The 19,689-nt window shown below is 33.4% G+C and overlaps 1 protein-coding gene across 3 annotated transcripts in view; it reads right to left on the reverse strand.

The window, feature by feature from the left end:
• Window positions 1-121: 121 nt before the first annotated feature.
• Window positions 122-19,689, reverse strand: part of NID2 (nidogen 2) — a 117,351-nt gene continuing 97,783 nt past the window's right edge. For 2 of the 3 annotated variants that reach the window (XM_051977943.1, XM_051977942.1), the window contains 4 exons: window positions 3,953-4,110; window positions 2,693-2,816; window positions 1,949-2,061; window positions 122-783 (listed from right to left, as the gene is read on the reverse strand). In XM_051977943.1, the coding sequence (XP_051833903.1) occupies window positions 773-783; window positions 1,949-2,061; window positions 2,693-2,816; window positions 3,953-4,110 (406 nt within the window). In that variant the 3' untranslated portion in view covers window positions 122-772. Of the gene's footprint in view, window positions 784-1,932; window positions 2,062-2,692; window positions 2,817-3,952; window positions 4,111-19,689 lie in introns of all 3 variants that reach the window. The other variant, XM_051977941.1, reaches the window with a different exon arrangement.

Below are 19,689 nucleotides of genomic sequence, written 5' to 3' on the forward strand. Positions count from 1 at the left end.
ACTATTAATTGTCTATTTTGTAATTGAGACTGCATAGAATTTAGAATTCTATTCTTTATTTTTAGTCCCAGGTTTGTCATAAACACTCATTTAAAGTCATATAAAGTCATATAAAGACTCATTTATAGGAAAACTTAAAATATTTTATTAAAGTAATTCAGAACTTTTGAATAGAAATATACCTTATAAGTATACATGAATTTAACTTTTTCTACTGTAGGTATAGAGGGACTTAAGTACTTCAAAATACAAATTGAATTATTCTAGCATAAATACTAAAAGAAATTCACTGTTGGTGAGGTAAAGAGATTATCATTTAGAATTTCAAAGCACTTAATTGCTTTTTTTCCATCAACCTTACTTATACAACCTCTTCAAAGTTTGTGATCTTTAGGACTCTGGTTTTTTCTTTAAATGCACATTTTAGTAAAACTATATAATCTTTTAGCCAAAAAGAATCTATAATTTAGATCAGTTTATAGGTTTATAAAAGTTTGAATTTAATTGCTTTTTCTTTAATGATTTTTACTTTAAAGTTGAAATATGATAATTGTGGGTTTTTTTTTTGTTTGTTTGTTTGTTTGTTTAGAAAATACAGTAGTAAAGATTGAGGTATAAGCTTTCGCAGAATAAACTTACTAATCTTTGCCCTCATTTTGTTGCATATCCAGAAACTACTATAGGTCTTTATTGTTTTTTCATTTTCTTCACTTCCAACCATTGGTAGAAAGTAGTCTTTCTTCAAAGTTAAAATTCTGTTGTTTAAAACTCATTACTTTGTTCCTATATAGTGAAGGAGAAGAGAAGGAGAAAGTTATTTTCTTTTTTAAAATTTAATATTTTAATTTTTTCCTAATTACATTTAAAACAATTTTTACCTTTGTTTTTAAAACTTTGAGTTCTAGATTTTCTTTCTTATCCCCACACCCAGGTCCCATTAAGAAAGCACATGTGAAGTTATACAAAACAAAAAGTTTTCTTTGTGAAAGTAAACACAGATCTCTCCCTGGGAGAAAACCCTCAAGAAAAAGTATTAAAAAGAGAGAGGAAATGCTTCAATCTGTAGTCAGATACAATTAGTTCCTTCTTTGGATATTGATAGGATTTTTCATCATAAGTCCTTCAGAGTAGTCATGGATCATATTATTATGAGAATAGCAAAAGTCATTCACAATTGATCATCCCAGAATATTTCGCTTTTCTATTACTTTGTACACAGCACCATTTCACTTTGCTTGAGTTCACAAAAGGACTTTGCAGGTTTTTCTGAGAATCCTGTTCATTGTTCCCCATAGAATAATAATGTTTCATCATAATAAAATACCAAATTCAGCCATTCCCCAGTTGATACTCATCCCTTCAGTTTCCAATTTTTTTTGCCCTGAGAAAAGAACTGCTATAAATATTTTTGTACATATAAGTCCTTTTCCTTTTTAAAGAAAAATGCTCTTGCTTAATAGTGGTGTTATTAGGTTAAAGACTATGCATGATTTTATAGCCCTTTGGGCATAGTTCATATCTTTTGATCACATATCAATTGGGGCATGTCTCTTACTTTTTATAAATTTGATTTAATTTTGTATGTTTGAGAAATTAGGCCATGTCAAAGAAACTTGCATCAAAATTCTGAAAGTCATTTTCTTATTCTTATACTGAGTATTTTTTTTATCATGGATTTTAAAGATAGGGGTACAGGGAAGATGACCCTTTTTCATGTAGTGTGCTAGGGAGGAGAATTTGGTGACTGATAAGTACCTGCATAGCTGCAGATTTTTATGGCAAGGGGACTTAAATGCATACTATTGACTTTTATCTCTCACAGTGGTGTACTCCAGAAGAAAGTAGCATATTTGCTAAAAAAAAAAAAAAGTTAGCTCCTATGCATTATCTTTGACACATTTCTGTTTTACAAAATGAGATCCTGATGCTCACCTCTAGATTTATTTACCTTTTGGACAGTCGGGATATATTGCAGTTATTCCATAAAGATGTGATCTTTGCTCTGGAAGATATTCATCAGTAAACTGCCCATTTTCTTTATTTACTGCTATAACACCATCCCTAGAAATAGAAAGGAAATAGAAAATAAACAGGTCCACTTCTAAGTAATAATTTGGAAGGTTTTTATGTATAAAAGCTTAATTTTTTGCTAATGGCAAGGAGAATGTGGACAAAAGGACTGACTTAAAAAGCAAGGTAAGTTTTGTCTTTATAAAGATATGTTAATGTTAGTTAATCTAGACTTTTGTCAAGATTTTTTTTTAAGACTGACTCCAGAATTTTCTTAGACTTACTTACACATGTATACCCATACATTTCTATATACAAAAATAAAGCAAAAGTGGATTACATATGACATTTCAAATCTTTCTAACCATCTAGTTGTATCTGCAACCATCATAACAGTATTATAAATGCCTATGGCATTAAGAGAATAAGTCAACAATTACAATAATTGTCAACAATTTATATGTGTTAAAGACAGAACTTAAATCCAGTTCTTCCTGACTCCAAAGTCAGCACTCTTACTTCCTTTCCTTTTAGCGATAAAACAGGCCTAGAGAAAGCAAGTTAACTTCATCTAGAGCGAGTCTTATCACTGATGATCACATAGTTGGCTGAGTAAAATGATTCTAGAATACTTTTATTTTCCCCTTAAATTCAAGATTATTCATTATGCTCTTCAATTTACCTTCTCCAATCTGTATGATAAAAGTGATTTGCGTAGCTAACAATGCTGAAGGGGTAATTGAGGTTATTTTGTATTATATGCCTTCCAGTTCCATTTGATAATGCACATTCCAGTTTTTTGGTCCCTTTGGGAAAAAAAATCAGAAGCCATAATTAAAGAACACCATACTCTCATGCTTCAAGAAATTGAAGAGCTCTTTCCCTCCATGAAAATTAAATGTGGAAAATAAAACATCAAAATAATTATAGCATTTCTACCACTGTCTTTTCTTTTGAAACATCAACTCTCAGTTCTATTTTATTAATCCAAAAATAATATTTCAATAGCACTTTCATTATTATTCTTATATTTAAATTGATTCCTTTACACAAAGATGATTCAGATTTGATTTGAAGAAATTATATAAGCAACTAAATTTGGGTTTGTGTATTCCTAAAACCTATTACCATAAATACTAGTGGAAAGACTTTTTTTCCATTTATATGATAATATGCATGCTTTTGAGTATGATTATAAAACATGCATAAGCCAAAGACAATAAGACCTTAATTTTAAAAGCAATTTTATTTTTTAAAATATAAATGAAAATATTAATCATTTTCAATATAGTTTTGGACAATATAAAACTAATCTTAGAAAAGGAAAATTATTCAAATATTAGTCAAAAATCTCAATCCTAATTTAGTGTTCAACTATTTTGAAAGTTGTGGATAACTGAATCTCATAGTGCCTCATTTGAGTTCTCTTCCAATTTAGATCATAAACTCCAGGGGAGAACTCTCTTCTGTAAAGCCCTAACCTACTTAATATAGATCTACACACATAACAAAGGATGATCTCAGAACAATAAAAATGGATTATGTATATAATAACGGAATATCAAGGAATACCAATCATCAATTTAGAGACTTCTTTTTCATCATTTATGATTTTTCAAACATCATCTTAGCAGAAATACTTAATTGTTTTTGGTTTTTTGGACCAGAGATGGGTGTGGGCATGCATGAATAAGACCTGCTTTTTACCAAGATGGTAATATTATCACAGAAAAATAAAATCAACCTAGAATCCAAGTCTATGCAATGGACTTTCCCAGGGATGACTGGAAGGAACTTTGTAACAATTTACTCTGTGCTATATACCTACTTTAACTTTGTTTATTAAACACAAAACCAAAACAAAGAAATCTTGCCCATTGCGGTACATACATTACAATAAAAGATTAAATATTTGCATATTATCTGTAGTAAATGAAATTACCTGCATCTGCCCAGCAAATCAGTTTAGAGAAGGGGTCGAAGGTTAAACCATTAGGTAGTCCAATATCTTTATTCACTAAAATTCTTCTATTTGTTCCATCTATAGAAGAGGTTTCAATTTTAGGTCCTTCTCTATTCCAGTCAGTCCAGAACAGGTTGCTGTGGATGATTTAATATATTTTAAAAATATTATCATTCAAGTATATTTTTTTGTTATAGTCCTAAAGGAACTGTGAAAGCACAAGGAATAATATGTTAAACTCCATTTCTTTTCCCCAAGCCTCCAATCAAATATCTATTCTACCTTTTGTTACTGCAAGAATGTAATAGCTATAGAAACCCATGGAGGACCAGAACAGGGAAGAAGATATTTGTTGGTACCCTAAGTACTAATCTTATTATGGTTTATCAGTTCCACATTTCTGATATACCATATTCCAATAACTCCATGAGAGGTATTAGACAAGCATTTGCATACTTATTAGTTTATAAAATTCCAGGTCTTTGGAGCAGGGAAAGTTCATTAAAGAAGTTCAAGTTCTATTTGACCCTTTATAAAGTGCCCAAGTGGTTCATACATAAGTATTTCTCACATTAGGTAAAATTTTAAGGTCAAATCACACAATGGTAATCATGCTTTGATTATACTTTTTAAAAAATCTTATTATGTTCAATGATTACTCAATAGTGAGTTACTACTGGAATAAAATCTCCCCCCTTTAAAAGGGGGCATAAGCTCGAATAATTCATAGATAAGTGATATAGGAAAGTGAGTAAAGGGACTTCTGGGTTTGCAGCTAAGATGGCAGAGTGAAGCCAGGAAGCTACTTGAGCTTTCCCTCAAAATTTCCCTCAAAAACCACATGGAACCAAGTCTCTGAACAATCTGATGGAATGAAACCACTCTTCAGCTCAAGACAGATTGGAAGAGCTTCAAGAAAGGTCAGTCTCACAAGGGTGAAAGGGGTGCTCAGCACAGCTCAGACAGAGTCTGGGAAAGCCAATAAGAGGGTCTTAAACATAGCAGATCAGCAACTGAAACCTTTGGTCCTGGCTCAGGACCAAAGAGAAGCAGACCAGTAGGGCAGCCCTCAGTACCAGCTCAGAAGGCAAATTATGGGAAACCAGACTGTTTCCTGGGAAGATAGCCAGGCTATCCACTTCAAAGACAAGGGATTGCTGTGCTCAAGGCCAGAATATGGTATTCCAGGCCCTCCAATCCTTTACGGGAAATACTGCCAGATCCTGGGTATTCCTGACTATTGCTCCTTGATACTTGAATTGAAAACCCTGTGGAACATTGTTGCAAAATTCCAGAACTACAGTCTCAAGGAAAAAATACTGTAAACTGCCAGACAAAAGCAAATTCAGGTACAGAATACCATATTCTGGAGGCAAAGGACCTGGGATTACAACCAAAAATTAACTACCCAGAGAGACTGAGCATCATCTTTCAGAGAAGGAGATGAAGTTTTAATGAAGTAAAAGACTTTCAACCATTTCTCCTGAAAAAAAAAAAAAAAAACCAGAGCTAAACAGAAAATCTGATCTTCAAACACAGGACTCAAGAGAAACACAGAAAGGTAAAGAAGGGGGAAATATTTATTATTTAAAGGTTAAATTGTAAATGGGAAAATGATATTTGTAACTTTTGAGAATGGTATCTGTTGTTGGGGCAGTTAGAGGAGGCACCACATAGATGGAGGGAGTGGTTGTGAAATGATTGATGTGATATCAAAAAAAAAAAAAGCAAAACAGTAAGGGGTGGAAAAAGGACTGTATTGTAAGAAGAAAGGGGAGGTATAATGAGATAAATTAGATCACATGAAGAGGAACAAAAGACTTATTACAACAGAGGGAAAGGAGAGAGAGGGATGAGCATTGTCTGAAGGTTGATCTCGAATTAGTTTTGGCTCAAAGAAGGGTTAACAATCATTCAGTTGGGTATAGAAATTTAACCTCTAAAAAAGTAAGAGAAAGGGAAAAGAAAAGGGAGGGGCTGAATAGAAGGGAGGGCAGAAACCCTAGGAGAAGAGGGTAAGAGAAAGGGAGAGAGTTGAAAGAAGGTAGGGCTTCTATCTTATTATCTATGGAGTGAGTTAAAAACAAAACACTACTAAGAAGGGATGGAGTGGAAAGAGAACAAAAGTATGTACAGGGGAGAAGATAGGATGGAAGGAAATACAGAGCTGGTAATCATAACTGTGAATGTGAATGGGATGAACTCTCATAAAATGGAAGCAAACAGATGAGTGGATTAAAAAATAGAATCCTACAATATGTTGTTTACAAGAAATGATCTAAAGATAAAAGGCGGGGGCAGAATTTATTATGCTTCAACTGAAGCAAAAAAAAAAAAAAAAGCAAAGGTGACAATTCTGATCTCAGATAAAGCAAAAGTAAAACTAGATCTAACTAAAAGAGATAAAGAAGGAAAGTGCATCTTGTTAAAGGATACCATAAATTATGAAGTAGTAAGGATACTAAATATATATGCACCAAGTAGTAAGCAGAGAATCCAACTTCTTAGAGAAGACATTAAGCCAGTTACAGGAAGAAATAGATAGCAAAACTATATTAATGAGGGATTGCAATTTTTCCTTCTCACAATCAGACAAATCTAACCACAAAATAAAAAAAGAAATTAATACAATTCTAGAAAACCTAGATATAATAGATTTCTGGAGAAAACTGGATAGGGACAGAAAAGAATACAGCTTTTTCTTTACAATGCATGGCACCTACACAAAAACTGACTATATATTAAGGCATAAAAACTTCATAATCAAATGTAGAAAGGCAGAAATAGTAAATGCTTCCTTTTCAGACCATAATGCAATAAAATTATATTCAATAAAGAACCAGAGAAAGATAAACTAAAAACCAATTGGAAATTAAATAATCTAATTCTAAATAATGAGTGGATCAAACAACATATCATAGAAACAATCAATAATTACATTCAAGAGAATTACTATAATGAGATAACATGCCCAAACCTGTAGGATGTAGCCAAAGTGGTTCTTAGGGAAAATCTTATATCTCTATCTTTAAAATGTTGTTTTCTTATTTATTTTGTGTTTATTTTGTGGTTAGAATCTTATATCTCTGAATAGTTACATGAATAAAATAGGGAAAAAGGAGATCAGTGAGTTGAGCATGCAACAAAAAAAGCTAAAAAAAGAACAAACTGAAAACCCCCAATAAATACAAAATTAGAAATTCTGAAACTCAAAGGAAAGATTAATAAAATTGAAATCTAAGAAAACTATTCAACTAATTAATAAAACTAGGAGTTGGTTTTATGAAAAAACCCCAACAAAATAGATGTCTTTCATTAATTTGATTAGAAAAAGGAAAGACAAAAAAATTATCAGTATCAAAAATGAAAAGAATAAATTTACCACCAATGAAAAAAAATTAAAGTAATGATTAGAAGCTATTTTGCCCAACTGTATAACAGCAAGTCTGGCAATCTAATCAAAATGGATGAATATTTAAAGAAATATAAATTGCCTAGACTAACAGAAAAGGAAATAAATTATTTAAATAGTCCCATTTTAGAAAAAGAAATTGAATAAGCCATCAATGAACTCCCTATGAAAAAATCTCCAGGACCAGATGGATTTACAAGTTAAGTTTTAAGTTAAGTTTACTAAAACTTAACTTGTAAATCCATCTGGTCCTGGAGATTTTATTCCTGAACATTTAATTCCAATACTTATGTAAAGTATTTTGAAAATTAGGTAAAGGAGTCCCGCCAAATTCCTTTCATGATAGAAATATAGTATTGATATCTAAACCAAGAAGAGCCAAAACAGAGAAAGAAAATTACAGACCAATCTCCCTACTGAATATTGATGTAAAAAACTTGAATCCTAAAAAATCCTCCACAAAGCCACTTAAAACAATGAACTGTTTTAGCAAAATCGCAGGATGTAAAATAAACCCACAAATTATCAGCATTTCTATATATTACTGACAAAGCCTAGCAGCAAGAGTTAGAAAGAAAAATTCCATTTAAAATAACTTTAGACAAAATAAAATATTTTACACATATATGAACACAAGTATAAAATACTTCTCACACAAATAAAATCAGATCTAAACAATTGGAAAAATGTTAATTACTCCTGAGTAGGCCTAGCTAATATAATAAAATTGACAATTTTACTTAAATTGGTCTACTTGTTCAGTGTCATACCAATCAAATTGCCAAAAAAATTATTTTATAGAGCTAGAAAAAGATTATAACAAAACTCACCTGGAAGTGTAAAAGGGCAAGAATATCAAGGGAGTTAATGAAAAAAATACAAAAAATCACCTAGAAGTACCAGATTTAAAATGATATTATAAAGCAGCAGTTATCAAAATTATTTAGTACTAGCTAAAAAATAAAGTGGCATACGTTAGATACACGACACAAGAATCATCATTATAGTAAACTAGTATTTGATAAATGCCCAAATTCCAGCTTCTGGGATAAGAATTTACTGTTTCACAAAAATTGCTAGGAATATTGGGAAATAATGTGTCAGAAACTCAGCATAGACCTATATCTCACACCCCATATCCAAATAAGGTCAAAATGGGTACACGATTTAGGCAGAAAGTGTGATACCATAAGCAAACTAGAAGAGCAAGGGATAATTTATCTATCAGATCTTTGGAGAAGGGAGGAATTTATGATCAAAGAATAACCAGAGAACATTATGAAATGCAAAATAGACAACTTGGATTACATTAAATTAAAAAAAGTTTTGCAAGAAAATATCAACACAAACAAGATTAAAAGAGAAGTACAAAGCTGGAAAAAAAATTTTTATAGCCAGTGTTCTGATAAAGATCTGATTTCTAAACTATATAAAGAACTGTGTTAGGACTGCTTGCCATCTGGGGGAGGGGGTAGAGGGAGGGAGGGGAAAAATCGGAAAGAAGTGAATGCAAGGGATAATGTTGTAAAAAATTATCCTGGCATGTGTTCTATCAAGAAAAAGTTATTAAAAAATTAAAATAAAGAACTGTGTTAAATTTATAAGCATGAAAGTCATTCCCCAATTGATAAATGGTCAAAGGATGTGAACAGACAAATTTCAGGTGATGAAATTAAAGCCATCTCTAATCATATGAAAAAATGCTCTAATCACTATTGATTAGAAAAATGCAAATTAAAATAACTCTGAAGTATACTTCACACCTCTCAGATTTACAAAGATGACAGAAAAAGATAATGATAAATGTTGGAGGGGATGTGGGAAAACTGGGACAAAGCATTACTTTATTGGTGGAGTTGCAGAATCATCCAACCAGTCTGGAGAGTAATTTGGAACTATTCCCAATGTCCTATAAGACTGTGCATGTCCTGTGACCCAGTAGTGGCACTACTGAGTCTGTATTCCAAGGAAATCATAAGAGAGGGGAAAAGACTCACATATGAACATTTTTGGAGCTCTTTTTATGGTAGCAAAGAATTGGAAAATGAGTAGAAGCCCATCAACTAGGGAATGGCTGAATAAGTTGTGGTAACTGATTTTAGGAAGGCCTGGAAAGATATACATGAACTGATGCTGAGTGAAACAAGCAGAAAAGGAATACATTGTAGACAGTAATAGCAGCATTGTGTGATGATCAACTATGAAAGATTTTGTCCTTCTCATTGTTTCATTGATCTAAGGCAATCCCAATAAACTTTGAATAGAAAAAGCCATCTACATCCCAAAAAAGAATTACAGAGATTGAATGTAAATCAACACATACTATGTTCACGTCTTTTTTCTGTTGTTTTTTTTTCTCTCACAACATAATTCACAAAGAAATGTGCATTTAAAAAGTTAATATACATGTGTAGCCAGAAAAATAAAACAATTAAAACAAAAAACAAAAAAAGGAAAGTGAGCAAAATTAAGCACTGAAGGCACAATTAGGTACTAATCAAAATGGAAAGGAAAGAAACTTAGTAAAGCAGAGTTAAACTGATTAGAAGGAAAGGGAGAGTGAAAGTCAGTCAAATTAACTGAATCAATGAACAGCTATGTAACAGGCGCTGTACTAATTACTAGGGATATAAAGTAAAAAAAAAAAAAAAATAGTCCCTGCTCTCAAGGAACCCTCACAACCTAATGGATTGTGCCTAATGGGTTGGCAGAAATGATAAGAAGGCTAGTGTCAATGGACTGCATACTACATGTAGAGCAATGAAAGGAGTAAGAAGATTGAAAAGGCAGGGAGGGACTAGGTTATTAAACACTTTGAATACCAGAAGATGTTATCTTTGGTTCTAGAGGTGATAGATGAGCTACTGGAACTTGACGGGGTGGGGTGGAGGAATCGGCAACTTTGGTAAGATTTACATTTTAGAAAAATCATGATGATAGCTGAATGGAAGATGGACTGGAGTGGGGAAAATTTTGTGCCAGGCAGACTAAGCATCAGCCTATTTCAATTATGTAGGCATGAGGAGACAAGACCCTGGATCAGAGTTGTGGTAGTGTCAGGGTAAAGAAGGGGAAATATGCAAGAGATGATACAAAGGCAAAATCAACAGGTCTTAGGAACAAATCAGATAGAAAATGAGAATGAAGAATTAAGAATGACACCTAAATTTCAAAACTGAGAGATTGATGGTGCCCTTGAGAATAATAGGGTAATTTGGAAGGAAGGAGAAGGGATTGTAGAGTGGAGAAGGAAAATGATAAGTTCAGTTTTGGAATGTTTATTTTAAGATGTCTATAAGACATCCAGTTATGGAAAAGAGGCAAGATGAGACTGAAGGTCAGCAGAGAGATTAGGGCTGAGAAAGTAGATTTGACAATGCTTAACATAGAATTGATAATTGAATCTATTGTAGCTGATTAAGTTACCAAGCAAAATAGAATAGAAGAAACAAAAAGGGTCCAGCTCAGAAACCTGTGGAATGCCTTTGGTTAGCAGTCATGACTTGAGTGAAGGATATTAAGCAGGAATGGAAAGAAAAGAAGAAAGAAAGGAAATAAATGAAGAAGGGAGGAAGGAAAGAAGGAAGAGACAAGTGCATCACTAAGTGGCAATATAAACTTTACTTTCTGCTGCTTCTTTATAGATATGGATAGTATGGTAGGAGTTAGGAGCTTGACAGATATAGTAGAGATGTTGAGCAGTTTATTCTTGACTCTAAGTGGATAACTGTTGCATCTATCTTTTAAGAGCTTATGGCATAGGAGTGCTTTGATCTCAGAGGCGAGATGAATGAGGCGGGATGTAATGTTCTCTGGTTTGGTTTTCTTGGGGTCTCTGGGAACAGCCTTCCTTTCAGTTCAGTAATCACCACACGAGTAGCCAGGAGATAAAGTCCAAATCCTTTATTATCTCTTTCTAGGTCTTGTCTCCTTTCCTGGGGCCCAGTTAGCTTTCTTAAAGGCCTATCTCTCTCCTTGGTTCCAAGAACTTGAGCTCTTGCCTGTCTTCTCTGCCCTCTGAATCTCTCTGAATGAATCCTGGCTGAGGCTCCTAGTTTATATGCTCTACACTGAGTACAAACCAATCATTATATCACTAGGAAATCATTATTTGTTGTAGGATTAAATCAATCATACTGAACCATGCTAAAGTAGATAACCATTGTCTCCATCAATTCTACTGACTTAGTACCTTGTAAGAATTCTTTGTTTCAAGTTTAGATTCTGGCCCATAACAGCAGAAGACTCATAGAGTGTGAAAAGAGCTCCAGGTTATTATGCTGTACCGCCTTGCTGAGATACATTTTTGCAAGTGTGATCAGTGTGGGCCTTGCATTATCTATAGTATCTACAATGGGAGGAGAGCCAATCCAGCAATTCAGCAGCTGGTACACAGGGCAGAGGCCCTGTTCATGTAGCCACTGACTGTGACCCTCAGTTTACACCTTTTTCCACAATCACAAATCAATGCTCCTTGCACAACAAGGGCTTTTCTGCAACATGGCAGAAAACTTACTGTGCATCAAAGGTAGAGGTGGCCTCAGTACTTCCCCTTAGCAGAATCCCATACCCTTGCAATTCCCCTTTTTTATCTTTTAGATTAAAAGTCCTTTCTTGAGCTGCAACCTCTAAAAGGACGGTAGAGAAAGATCTATAAAAGCATCTTAGTATTATAGGGCAACAACAAAGCAGTAAGAACATAACAACACATAGGACAATTCATAATTATAATTTTAACCACCACAAAAGAGATTATCAAACCAATGTTTGATTTTTTCAGTAGTTTTATTTGGATTCACATTGTAATTGAGCCTGGAGTTTCAATAACTCTGTTTCTGCTCCTATTTCCAATGATACTTCTCTTTTTTCTAGTGGGATTAAGGTCTGTTTCTCACTTTTGACAGGAAACATTGATACATGAGCTCTAGTGATCACAAATACAGTCTGATTTTCAATTTCAGTATGCAATTCCAACAAGTAACATTGTAAAAATCTAATGTTTCTTTGATAACAGTCATAGAGTCTCCCCACATAAATGCATATTTTCCTCCCAGAAAGGCTTTAGTATAGAACTTGTATTCAATTCCCATGCCATTTGTCCAAGAACCAGGGTCCAAGATATTTTTCCATGTGCCACACTGCCGGCCCAATTCTTGAGTGACAAAAATATGTCTCATGGAAGCTTGTGTGGGGCCAACCTGATGATCCATTATGTAGACATACTGCTGCAATCCTCCAACATGGACGAGGGTGTTGTTATGACAGGGCATCCCTTGCATGCCCACCATGTGTTACATGATATCCCATCCCCCATGAGATAATACCAGGCCATGGTGGGTCCAGCCCACCTCTTGACCTCTGTTGCCAGTCCTGATTGTGTGTAACACAAACCTATATACACAGAAAATGTCTTGGGGGCACATCTTCTCCTCCTGTTGGACAATTGCTTCTTCATTTTTTTTCCTCTTTAGTTCTATGGACTATTTTGAGATGTCTGGTGGGAATCCACTGCTGAAGATTTTCTCCTGTGGAGATGCAAGCATATCCTGGCCTCCACATGAGAACTCTATAGGGTTCCTCCCAACCTTTAGGACCCTTTTTCATTACCATGGTCTCGTTCTTAGGGGGGGCTTCTTAATGAAGATGGGGTGTTATCTTTGTTATCTCTATGTTCACCAGAAAGTATTTCATAGCTGGATTTAAATCATTTGAATCACATTTTAAGTAATTTATTGTGTACATTGTTTTATCCATATCTTTCTGAGTGACCCTATCTCCATCTCCCTGTTTTTATTTTTTGATAAATCTCTTAAGGATCTGATTAGTCCTAGAATTTGTATAATGGCCTGTCCTGAAGAGTTGTAAGGAATCCCAAAAATATGATGTATGGAGAATTCCTGTAAGAATTGTTTTAAAAAAAAAAGAATTTTTAATATTTTTGAAGTAATGGTAAAATTATATGTTGGTATTGAAAAATCAAATTTATCCTTGTCCTCAGGGTGAAAAGGGATAAAGTAAAATCAATCTTTAATATCTATTATCCATAAGGGCCATTCCCTGGTGATAATGTTTGGGGATGGTAAACTTGCCTGTAAAGAATCTATGTCTTTCACGACTGAGTTTATTTGTCTCAAATCTGTTATCATTCTCCATTTACCAGATTTTTTCTTTAAACAAATACAGGGGAGTTCCATGGGCTGAATGCAAAGTGGTCTCTCTGGTACCCTTCCAGATTCCTCTCTCTGTTCCCCAAGAGCCAGCTGTTGTGGCCATCTTTTAAGAGCTCATGGCATATGAGTCCTTTGATCTCAGAAATGAGATGAATGAGGCGGGAGACTCATAGGGTGTGAAAAGGACTCCAGGTTATTATGCCTTACTGCCTTATTGATATACATTTTTGCAAGCATTATCAGCATGTGAACAGTAGGCAAGCCCTAATCACTATTCAGAGAAGCAGCTCATGGGCATTGTGTATGCATGGTGTCTTACCAATGTGAGGAGAGCCAATCCAGCAATTTAGCAACTTGCTCACAGGTGAGAGGTCCTGTTCAGGCATCCCATGTGATGCCAGGGGAATCATCAGACATCCCCTGATGGGGGATTTTCCTAGAAAAACCTGACATATTAAAGCCTGAACAACATAATGTAAGAAATATTAAATGAAACATTTTCTTCACCTTTTACTCTTTATACTTACATACTTCAAGAAAACATTTTTTGAATTAAAAGTTAAATTATGTTTTTATGTAATGTAATGTATGTATATATTATGTTCAATAAGTATTATTCCTTCCTATATATCAGGCACTGGGAATGCAAAAACAAAATGAAATAGTCCCTGAATTTAGAAAAAAAAATAGATAAATTAACCAAATCAGGTCCAGATATTTATTATATTACAACAGATACTATGAGATAGGTAACAGATACCTAAGACAAAGAAAATGAATCAGTAGTTGATGAGAAATAAGAAGTTGAGGAACCCTAAGAGAGCATGGAGCCATGGCAGGATGTTCTTGAATAGCTTAAAAAAAGGAATAAGAATTGTGAAATCAGAACATTGAATTTGACAGAATAATCAGGAGAATCGAAAACTTAAATCCATGGTGCCAAACATCAACAAAAAATCAAGAGAGACCAACGAATTGGGAAGTAAAGGATAATCAGAAGAAGAGAAGCAAAAATTTAACTTTAAAAAAATATATATATTTACTCAAGCCAAACATATTTCAAACATAGGATGCACAGAAGCAATAAGGATTACAGATTTCCCAGAAGAATTTAATAAGTCGAAAAACTTGAAAATCATAAAGTAAAAAATATTGCAGGAAAACTGCCTATAACTTATGAATATATAAAACTAGGACTATATATACATAAGGACTAAATTTTTAAAATCCATAGGTAGCTTTTAGGAAAACAAAGGAAAACACATATGATTCAAACTCCAAGACACATAGTGATTAAATTAAATAATTCAAATAAAAAACAACATATTTTACAAGTTTACAAGGTAAATTTGAATAACATATTGTTGTTGTGCCCAAGAGAAACTGAGGGGGAAAGGAATAATGTGTTATGAAGAGCAAAGGAGATCAAGATGCAATCCAAGATGATAGTCCCTACAAACCTGAGCCTACCTAGTAATGAAAAAAGGCAAATGTTCAGTTTTTTAAAAAAAGGCATTTGAAGCATTCTTATAAGGCAAACCAGATCTCAAAAATATATTTGTTTTTGGTGAATATGGAAATATTTTTAGAAGAATTGAATATTTTTAATCTGAGGAAGAAGGGAGAGATGAAGAAAGTTGTCTTTGTATCTAAAAAAAAAATTAACATGCTAGACCTCCCCAAAAAGATATTTGCTTTACAAACACACTAGACAACTGAAGTACAAGAAAGTTAAATACAGCAATGAGGGAGGCATAGAAAACAAAATAAATCACTTTGGGGGCAAAACAAACAAAAAAACTAAAAGAAAATAACATCTATGTGGTTAACTACAAAAATAATAATAGAGAAACCATTAAGATATTTCTAATAGCACATAAGACAAGTGTAAAACTGAAATTCAAATAGAAGTAGTGATAGAGAAATGGGTCGGAAGCATCATAGACTAAATCTCACAAGATATCTTTTTTTTTTTTGTCAAGACTAAACTGCAAAACAGGAGAATGCATAAAAAAGAGAAAGGAGGAAGAGGATAAAAAAATATGGAATGTTCCCTAATCAAATCAAAGATTAACAAAGAAAAGAAAAAATAATTCTTGTATTCTCTCAAAAAGAAGAACAGGCAAAGGGAGGGACTGAAACAGATGATAAAGAAAGGGAGAAATCTTGTTTCAGAGATCTGAGGAGGTCTCATTTCTCCCAAAGATGAAGAAAGTTCTTTGAATGCATATGGGGGACTTCCAATCTTTGAATGGATATGGGGGACTTCCAATAAGTATGATCAGTAGGGATTTGATGCTTAAGAATTTGATCCTACTTTCTGGGAGCAACTGACAACCAGAAGAGTGTGAGGGTATGGAATCAGAGAGATTTCATGGCAAAAGGGGAAAAAAATTTTTATCAAGGGAGAGAGCTAAGGATAGTAATAAACTGTTCAATCAGGAACATAGAAAATTTTTATCATGAAGCAATACTTTTATCAATTGCAGGAAGGGATACTTTAAAGAGTAAGACATGATAGATACAAAGGCACCCCCATCATTCCAGTCTTGCAACACAGGCATCATTCTCAACTTTTCATTATCTTTTCCTATGACACCACTTCCAACAGCCTACTCACTTTACTTTTGTGATATCTCTCAAACATGCCCTCTTTCTCTTCTGATATTGCTACCACCTTAGTACAGGTCTACATGACCTAACATGAACTATTGCAATGTCTGTCTCATGTCTCTCTCTACTCTAATCCATATTCCATTTATCCACTAAAATGATTTTCCTAAAGTTCAGGTCTAACTATGTCTACTCACCCTCTCCTTTATTCTCAATACACTCATCATCTCCAGAGTTAAGCACAAAGCAAGTCCTCTGTTTGGTGTTTCTTTAAACCTTTGTAAATTTTTCAGTCTTCTTACATCTTATTTACTACCATACATACTTCAATCAAGTGACATTAACCTCCTTCCTGTTCCACAGACAATATACTTTATCTCTCTGCTCCATACATTTTCTCTCACTGTCCCCTATGCCTGGAATGCTCTCCCATTTGTACTTCTTGGTTTCCTTCCAGTCCCAGCTAAGGTCCTATATTCTATAAGAAAGCTTTTTCCAACCTTCTTATTCTAATATTTTTTTCTCATAATCATATCCTATATATCCTGTAAATAACTTGTTTGTCTATATTTGTCTGCTTGATGTCTCTTACCCCATATTTTGAGCTCTTTGAAAGCTGAACTATCTTTTGCCTTTCTGTGTACACTTTGCACAGTGCTTGGCACCTAGTAAATGCTTAATAAATGCATACTGACTTCTAACTGGGGGAGGAGGGGAATCATTAAGGTAATAACATTGAAATGGTTTAGAAAAGGAAACAAATAAAAAAAAGGAAAAGAAAAAGAGGAAATATATAAAAATATTTATAGCAGCTATTTTTGTGGTGCCAAAGAATTGGAAATTGAAAGGAAGGCAATCAATTGTAGAATGTCTAAAGAAATTATATGATTATGATGGAATAAAAATGATGAGTGCATCTAGCACATCTTCCCCATGTGTTGATAGACAACACAGGTTTCCTATAAAGGTCTCCTTCTCATTAGTGAGTATATAATATCCACTGGAAAATGGGCTCAAAGTTTACAAGGGGAATATTCTGTTTTTTTTTTTTATTACTATTTGATTAAAAGCTTTTGTTACTTAAAAAAAAAAGATGAGTGAATGCTTTTAGAAAAATTTGTAAAGATTCATATGAACTGATACAAAGTAAAGTGAGCAGAACTTCATTTCTGATGTTACTGTAATAGCAGAAACAATACCATAACAATAATTGTATAATAATTGTGCTGTATAACAGCAGTATTGTATAATGATCAACTCTTAATAAGTTAGTTATATTCAGTAACACAATGATTTAAGTCAATTCCAAAGTACTTAGGATGAAAAAAGCTATCCACCTTCAGAGAAAGAACTGATGGAGTCTGAATACAAGTCAAAGCATACTCTTAAAAAAACTTTTTTTGGAGATCTGTGTTTTCTTTTATAACATGACTAGTATGGAAATATATTTTGCATGACTTCACATGCCTAACCTTTGTTAAATTGCTTGCATTTTCAATGGGGATGAAGAAAAGAAAATAGAGAATTTGGTTTTAAAGGAATGTTAAAAATTGTTTTTCCGTGTAATTGAATAAATAAAATATCAAAAAAAGAATTCAACATGCTACTTCAGTAGCTTTAGTTCTGTGAAGAATATAGAAAATAAAGAATGAATAAATAAATATAAAGGTCACGAATAAAGAAATAAAGATCTAGATTAGAAAAGGAAATGAAACAATGAAGAGGAGGGAATGAAATGCTTTTGAAAAATATACAGAAAATGAAAAATTAAAACAAATTAAGCACATCTTAATATAAACCAAATTTTCCTACCTTTAAATGTGAATGAATTAAACTATCCAATAATATTCAACTCCTGCAATGGATTTTTCCTAATTTCTTCAATTCTTCTCCTTTGAAATTATTTTTTAATCTGTTTTCTATATCATATATCCTCATCCATCTATTAATACATTGCTCCTACTCAGTAGAATGAAAGCAGGGAATGTTTTGTTTTTATATTTATGCCTAGCACCCAATAGTGTCAAACACCTTGAAATTACTGCTGGATTGAATAGGAACTTAAAATTAAAGTAAATTTTTCATTTAGATCACAAAATTATATATAATCAGGTGTCAATATGAGCTAATTTGAAAGAAATCCTAATTATCACTAGTGTTCCCAAGATGTTCAATTTGCAGATCATTAATAGACATATGTGGATTAACATATGTGTTTTAAGTGGACTAAGCAGTCAAGTATGAATATATGAAGAACACAACTAAAACTGATAGAGACCTAAGTAGAGAACACTTTGCATTTATAGTACAAAAATAATAACATAAATAATTTACATGAAAAATATAGGAAAAAGTTTTGCAAAGATATATACTCAGAAGTTTTTTTGGAATTTAGTTTGATAAGAGTATCACTTAAAAGAAAAAAACTTTCACAGCGTAATGTTCTCTCTAAAATGTAATGTTCTCTGTTGAAGTTTTCTTGGGGTCTCTGGGAGCAGCTTTCCTTTCAGTTCAGTAATCACCACAAGCGCAGCCAGGGATTAAAGTCCAAATTCTTTATTATCTTCTTCCAAGTCTCGTCTCCTTTCCTGGGATCCAGTTAGCTTTCTTAGAGGCCTATCTCTCTCCGTGGTTCCGTGGACTTGAGCTCCTGCCTCCTTCTCTGCCCTCTGAATCTCTTCGAATCCAAAGGTTTGTGCTTCAGCCTCCAGCCACCACAAAGGTGGATGATGGAATGAATCTGTCTCAGCCTCCGAGAGCTTCTAGTGCACTTGTCTTTCTTTTGACTCTGAGAGCTTCTAGCTTCTATCTTCCATACTGAGTATATACCAATCATTATATCACTAGGAAACCACTATTTGTTGTAGGATTAAATCAATGCTAAACTAGATTTAACCATTGTCTCCTCAATTCCACTTAGTGCCTTGCTTCAAGTTCTGGCCCATAACATCTCCTTGTAGGATTAAATCAATCATACTGAACCATGCTAAATTAGATAACTATTGTTTCTATTAATACTGACTTAGTACCTTGTAAGAATCCTTTGTTTCAAGTTCAGAGTTCTGGCCCATAACATCATAGGATTACTTTTATGATCATATATCATAGGATCTTAGATCTATAACTGGAAGGGATATCAGAAGCAATCTAGTTCAACAGCCTTATTTTATAGGCCAAGAAACTGCGTCCCAGAAAGACTGATATAAAGTATCATAAATTAGAAGTATTTGAGTTCGGATTTGAACACCAATTTAGTTAAATGCCTTGCTTGGTCTAAAAAGAACTGGAAAATTAATTTTTAAATTTTCATGTGGAAATTGGTGAGCTTACCTAAAAAAATATGGAAAAAAATTTAAGCTGAGTCACTACTGAGTGGTAATGAATTAACTCCCATATACACACATTCAGAGTATATATAATGGAAACATTCTTTTGTGGTCTTGGCAATGTATTTTTTTCCAGCTAATAATAATGGCTAGAAAAAGCAATGGGGTTCAAACTATGGTTCTGATATGTAATAA

The sequence above is a fragment of the Antechinus flavipes genome, chromosome 2, assembly GCF_016432865.1.
Source record: "Antechinus flavipes isolate AdamAnt ecotype Samford, QLD, Australia chromosome 2, AdamAnt_v2, whole genome shotgun sequence".
Classification (NCBI taxonomy): domain Eukaryota; kingdom Metazoa; phylum Chordata; class Mammalia; order Dasyuromorphia; family Dasyuridae; genus Antechinus; species Antechinus flavipes.